This window comes from Heptranchias perlo, chromosome 28 (genome assembly GCF_035084215.1).
Source record: "Heptranchias perlo isolate sHepPer1 chromosome 28, sHepPer1.hap1, whole genome shotgun sequence".
Taxonomy (NCBI): domain Eukaryota; kingdom Metazoa; phylum Chordata; class Chondrichthyes; order Hexanchiformes; family Hexanchidae; genus Heptranchias; species Heptranchias perlo.
Window position 1 is genome coordinate 16,025,532 of NC_090352.1, and position 7,064 is coordinate 16,032,595.

The 7,064-nt window shown below is 44.5% G+C and overlaps 1 protein-coding gene across 1 annotated transcript in view; it reads left to right on the forward strand.

Annotated features, from left to right (window-relative positions):
* Nucleotides 1–6,711, forward strand: part of LOC137344881 (eosinophil peroxidase-like) — a 53,852-nt gene extending 47,141 nt beyond the window's left edge. Inside the window, exons 14-15 of the mRNA XM_068008125.1 lie at nucleotides 241–302; nucleotides 6,426–6,711. Coding sequence (XP_067864226.1) covers nucleotides 241–302; nucleotides 6,426–6,473 — 110 coding nt within the window. The 3' untranslated portion in view covers nucleotides 6,474–6,711. The remainder of the gene's footprint in view (nucleotides 1–240; nucleotides 303–6,425) is intronic.
* Nucleotides 6,712–7,064: the final 353 nt, after the last annotated feature.

Here is a 7,064-nt window from a genome sequence, read left to right on the forward strand (position 1 = left end):
GGGTGGAAGTCAGTATTTGCACATGTTTGGGGGCAGGAATTTGGGGTAGGCCTTGGATCCACCGGGTTTCCGCATCAAAACTGCAATGTCAGAAATGCCAGCAGGTTTCGAGGGGGCTGAAGAAGCACCCACCCTCTCAGTGATAGTGAGAATGAAATGGAGAGTTAGGACGCAATGACATCTTTCCAACACTTCTGGCTTCCCAATGCACCCTTCTGATTGTATACCATTATATTTTAGGTGCAGTTGCCAGGAGCTGCTCATCAAAGCGGAAGTGGTTAGTTAAAGGGAAGCGGCTGAAGGTGAGATTGCTTTTGTAGACTTTTGGCAATTTCTTGGAATTGCCTGCAAGTTTCTTGCACCTTTTTGTTTCCAGGCAGTTGTCATCTACTGACATGGACCTCTCCAAACGGTCCCCCAAGACCTGCAGGCCTTCAGTCAGTGCCTCCATGTTGAATTGTCCGAATTGCCGAATACCTCGTGGAGTGGGGGGGTGTTTACAGTTGTTCCTGCAGCTGCCACTTTCTGCAGAATGGACTGCAGTAATGTGAAACCCTCATGAATGTTGGTGCACAGCAAGACAGTGGACTCTACCACTATCGCAGCCACCTATCAAACATCTTGGGAAAGGCTGTGTAGAACCTCCATGTGTGTTTGTTGCTCTGCTAGCATTCGTCTTGATGGCAGGACCCCTGAGATAATCATCCTCATGGTTTATAGCCAAGAGCTGACATTCCTTCATTCTCTTCTCAGGTACATCAGGCTTCACTTCCACACCTGCATCCTCTGGCTTCCTTACGCTATCTGTCTCGCTGTACCTCAGTTCCTCATCTGAACTATCTGTACCTCTGTCGAGAGAGTGTCTCTGGGTTGCTGAACGCAAGGGGGCACAATCCTAAAATTAGAGCTAGATCATTCAGGGGTGAAATCAGGAACCCACTTTATCACCCAAGGGTAGTTGGAAATGTGGAACTCTCCCTCAAAAGGTTGTGGATGGTGGGTCAATTAAACATTTCAAGATTGAGATTGACAGATTTTTATTAGGTAAGGGTATCAAGGGATATGAATCAAAGGCAGGTAAACCGAGCTGAGATACAGATCAGCCATGATGTAATTGAATGACGGAACAGGCTCGAGGGGCTAAATGGCTTACTCCTGTTCCTATGTTCCTAGTGGCTCAGTGATGAGGCAGATATAGTTGGCGACAGTGTAGAGGAGACAGTGTAGAGCATTCTCTTGGCCATTATCGTTCTTTTCTCCTCTTTCCTGACCTGACAACCTCTGAAAGAAAAAAATGCTACGGTTAACTTGGATCTGCATGACCTTGGGACTATCAAGGTGCCACTCACTGCCGCAGCCACCTCCTTCCACAAGAACCGTACTGCTGTACCTAATGGCTTCTACCCAGCTATTTCAAAGATGGCCTGGCATCCCTTTATTGTCTCATTTTTGACAGCTCAACTTCAACATCAGTTGCTGCTCACCCTTTTCACCATCTTGCACTTGCCATTGTACACCCTCCTACGAGACCCTCCTCACCCCTTTCATTTGAACAGGCCCTTTAAATATGAAGAGTTGCACGTGCTTCACCCCCTGTGCGATATAATTGGTCTATTGTTGGTGGCACTCATGGCCTTGTCCTGCCCAGCGAAGCAGCTGACTCTGGGATTCGGGCAGATGGAAGTCCTGTCTCACTGTACTTCTGCAGGGAACTTAATAATACCTCCCCATTCATACAGTCTTAATTTATTTGACTGCAGCAAGGTTTCGGCAACACATTAAAGTTTTACTTTTTCACATCAGTCCCTCTATCCTTGTTAATCACACATTGTTCTATTTGTAACATTCAGCACTAAATCCAGCTCTCAATCAGACACTAAAAGAAAGAACTTAATCTAAATAGCACCCTATCACATTCTCAGGACATCACCTCGCACTTTACAGTGTGGGAGAAAGGTTCCACAAACATCAAATGAATGACCAAATAATCTGTTTTTGGACCTTGCACCCTCTGTAAACTTGAGCTCATCCAAAACTCTGCTGCCCGCATCCTAACTCACACCAAGTCCCACTCACCCATCACCTTCGAGCTCACTGACCTAGATTGGCTCCCAGTCCAGCAATGCCTCGATTTTAAAATTCTCATCCTTGTTTTCAAATCCCTCCATGGCCTCACCCCTCCCTATCTCTGTAACCTCCTCCAGCCCTACAACCCTCCGAGATCCCTGTGCTCCTCCAATTCTGGCCCTTTGCTCATCCCCGATTTTCATCGCTATACCATTGGCGACCGTGCCTTCAACTGCCTAGGCTCTAAATTCTGGAATCCCCTCTCTGAATCTCTCCGCCTCTGTACCTCTCTCTCCTCTTTTAAGATGCTCCTTAAAACCTACCTCTTTGCCCAAGCTTTTGGTCACCTGTCCTAATATCTCCTTAAATGGTTTGGTGTCAAATTCGATTTGATAATGCACCTGTGATGTTCCTTGGGATGTTTTACTACGTTAAAGGCGCTATATAAATGCAAGTTGCTGTTGAAGGAAGAATGTTGGCCAGAACAACTCCCTGCTGTTGTTCCTATAGTGCCATGGGATTTTTTACATCCACCTGAACAGGTAGGCAGGGCTTCATCTCATCCAAAGGTCAGCACCTCTGATAATGCAGCACTCCCTCAGTATTTCACTTAGGTTTTAGCCTGTGTGCTCGAATCTGTGGTGGGCTTGAATATTCAATCATCTGTCTCAGAGGCAAACTGACACGGAGTGATAATAGAAAATTACCCCTGATGTGTTAGGATATAACGGGAGGTTTTCCTGACGCACTGAATCATCTTGACTCAGCAAATTGGGCAAGGTGGAGTGCAAACCTGTGAAGGAACTTGCCAGATTTCCCTTCTATTAAGTGAAATGGAAGAAAAATCGGGCGAGTTCCTTTATAAGCATGCTCCATCTTATCAGACTTTCCAATATTTGCTGCAGCCAGACGATGTGGTGCATCCAGGTGCAAACCTGGGAAAACCTCACCTATAGAGTGCTTCTAATGTCAGAGATGCCGTCTTTCGGATCAAGGCCCCATCTGCCCTCACAGGTGGACATAAAAGACCCATGGCACTATTTCGAAGAAGAGCAGGTGAGTTCTCCCTGGTGACCCGGCCAATATTTATCCCTCAACCAACAACATTGAAAAAACAAATCATCTGATCATGATCACATTGCTGTCTGTGGGACCTTGCTGTGCACAAATTGGCTGCCGCATTTCCTACATTACAACAGTGACTGCACTTCAAAAGTACTTCATCGGCTGTAAAGCGCTTTGGGATGTCCCGAGGTCGTGAAAAGCGCACTATAAATGCAAGTCTTTTTCTTTTTCTACTAAATGCAGTATATACAGTATTAAGGGATATGGAGCCAAGGCAAGTGGATGGAGTTAGGATACAGATCAGCCATCACTCATTGAAAGGCTGAACAGGCTTGAGGGGCTGAATAGCCCACTTCTGTTCCTATGTTCCAGTGAAAGTTCAATTGGAGCCTATCTCCATAGAACTCATGAGATGGCTCAATGAAATTATCTTCACAGAGGAGGCAGGCCTGTCTGCCCCACCCAGATAGTTTTTATGAGCTGGGAAGCCAGGAATTACATTTTTTTTTCTGTTTCTCTAGCAGCTACATACTTGGCGCGGAGTCTGGCCAGAATTAGACAAGAGGGCTATCTGTTTTAGTCAAAACCAGGCCTCAAGTTGTATGTAATCTTTCTCTTTGTGAGAGTTTCCCATACAAAAGAGACTTTGATTAAAGCCAACTTTTGGTAATATATTTCATGGCGTCCTAACTGAATAGTAGACAGGTTTCTTTTGTTGGATTCACTCAGTAAATTTTCTCCTTGAGTTGGCAATAGACGAAAAGAAAGGATGAGGCAGCACTTGTGCACAAACTGTCTGATCAGTCACAGATCGTCAGCTGGATACTACAGCCACAAAATTCTGGGTCCCTGCTCCACTGCAGGAAGTGAATGACATTGACCCCATCCCAAATGGCAGGGATGTATAATTTAAATTAAGTGAGGCAGAAGATCCACACCTGTCCCAGTAAATCAGAAACACTCACCCTGTCTGCTGGCTGGAAAATTGGAGCAATACACTGTCGCTCCACAATGGGAGAGTTTCAAGCTCTTGAAGGGCTGAAGAGCTGAAGGACTGAGCAGGTACAATGCCATGCTTATCCTTTTCATCCCAAATGGGTCCCTCAAGGGGATCAATTCCAGGGAAGCATTTTGGGGTCTTCGGAGAGCCCAACTTGGAACTCGTGCAAACTGTCAGCTGGTGGGGCTTCTGCTAAGCCAAGGGATGGCCATAAAACAGTCCTCTGACATAGTGGGCCAGGCAGAAGACTTGCCTGCTCCACCACTCCCGCACTTCTCCCCCACCCCACCAACCCAATGCCTGGGTGGAAGTTAGGCCGAATTTTACACAGGGCAGAAAACTAGCTGATGTGGGTTCCATCCCAAATTTTGCCTCCATCTGCAGGCAATCTGCCCAATATCCCCTTCCCATCCTACTGGAGTTTCGGGCCTGCCTTATCCAGATAAGCTGTCAGAGATTGTGATGGTTTATTACACCGTTAAGCTGAACGTGCCTATCTCATTTTGTCTACTGCACTAAGCTTCAAGTAATCGGTTTTTTTTGCTTTTCTCTGATACTGCTGCAGATTGAGATAAAAGATGTTATTGAGAAACCCAGGTGAGGGGGCAAGGCCCACAGTTCAGGACACCACCAGGGCTGAAAAGAGTAGAGAAGATGAGATTAATCTGGAAGTAATGATTAGGTAACAGCATACAAGAAGAGGAAGACTGAGGAGGTGGCAAGTTCCACTGTTTTGAGGTCCTGGGAAAGAATAGGATGGAGTAGGAAATGGCATAATAAGTCTTGACTTCAACATAATAAAGATATAGAAGGGAGAAAGAACATGTAAGGTGGCATATTTGCAGAAAGGCAAATTTAGATGAACAATGGGCATCGCTGTATTGATAAAATACATAGATGCAATAAGGGCTGTGACAGAAAACAAGAGATTGCAGACTAAAAGTATGAGAACAATGACCTGCTTTTTCTGATATCCTGTCCAGGCTGATATCGATATCTCTTCCCACTCCTCCCCTATCAAATGATCCATCGAACTGTCTCTGCAACCTCCACCCCTGTAATGGGTAACCTTTCATAGACTCATAGAATGTTACAGTGCAAAAAGAGGCCATTCGGCCCACCAGGCCTGTATCAGCTCTTTGAAATAGCTATCCAATTAGTCCCACTCCCCTGCTCTTTCCTCACAGCCCTGCACATTTTTCCTTTTCAAGCATTTATCCAATTCCCTTTTGAAAGTTACTATTGAATCAGACAGTGCATTCCAGATCATAACAACTTGCTGCATAAAAAAAATTCTCCTCATCTCCTCTCCAGTTCTTTTGCCCTCTACTCTGCCCTAGCAATGCACCTCCATAGAACAATCCTACTGCACCAATGTAACATTTTCATTTCCCACACCTGCTACCCTTTTGGCCCTTCGGATTGCAATTGCCAATTTTGTACCAAAATAGGGGGCACGTTTGTGTCTTGGGAAGCTGCAGCACACTTAATCAACAAAGAGGTGCTAAGTGGCTGTGGATTTCACTCGCAGGCTGGCCCAAAGTTTCAGCCGCTTTTAAAGTGAACAGAGTCAGTCCAAAACACAAGACAGCTCCTTCCCAGAACTGACACCACTGGAATAGCTATGGAGGAAAGGTGGGTCTCTGTGAAGCCAAGTTTCATCACCACTTTGATATCAGCAAAAGATATATTTCTTCTTATGTTTTCTCTGATAAATTTTGGGGAGTACTTTGAACAGGAGGTATTCTGTGTAGATTTCCCTTCTATTTTTGTTTGGAAACTGAACTTGGAACTCAAAACAGGAGCAGGATATACACAACTTGCATTATGTGGTTTGTGAAGTCCCAATCCATCTCATTCCACCTCTCGTGTCTTTCGGATAAATGTTAGTGAAATGCTACAGTGACTTTGAGTATTCCATTGGGCAGGGTTGTCCTCCATGGGCAGTTTCTCACCAAAAGTTTTGCTTCATCAGACAATGTCATTTTATTTGTATAAGTCATGGTTAGCTGGTTCTTAGCAACTTCTAATTTTGTACTTCTAAAGAAGGGATCCATGCACTCTGCAACACAAATCACTTGTGCAGTTAGTGTGAATGTCTACTAACTTTGCCACAGTTTCATTCGAGCTGGGTCCCCAAATACCCCTGAGTCCATTTTGTGTTGAGCCATTCTCTCTCATTGATCTCCTCCTCTAAAGGTTTTAGCGTTAGCTCTAGATGATAGAAGCAGCATTGTTTAACAAGTGATAGATGTCACAGGGTGCAAATAAACATAGTGATCTACTCTTACAGTTCACTCCGATTGCCTGTGATCATAGAAGATTGATAATACCAAGCTAACCTGTTTAATTGGACCTAAAGGAGACAAAGGTGATGCTGGACCTAAGGAAAGAAGTGTTCTGAAAACATCAGCCTTTTCTGTACAACTTGCAAACCGAGAATCCAGAATCTAGCAGATCAATATCATTCAAGGATGTGATTCAGTGATGGCCAGAGAGACTATAATCCTCTCACGGGCATGTTCACTTGTCATGTAACGGGTGTGTATCATTTTTCTTACTAATTTGGAGTGGGTAGTACTGCAACTGCACTTGTGTTTCTTAAGAGAAATGCTGCTATGGTGTTTACCTCACAGCAGAACAATGAACAACGGCAAAGTATTTTGTCTGGAAGCACCATCCTTTAGCAGGCTGGTGATGATCAAATTTGGTCAGGGGTTAGAATTAGAGGATAAAACATAATTAATCTAAGTTATTAATAGAGTTTATTGAGTTTGCTTTATTTCCAGACATACAGCATGATCTTTACCTGTAGAATGTTAGGGGGATCTGCTCCTGGGGTCCCATAACTTGAACTGGGAAACCTGAAGTAAATCATGGAATCTTTTCAACACAAAAGCGGCTTTTCATACTTGACATCATTAACATGCAG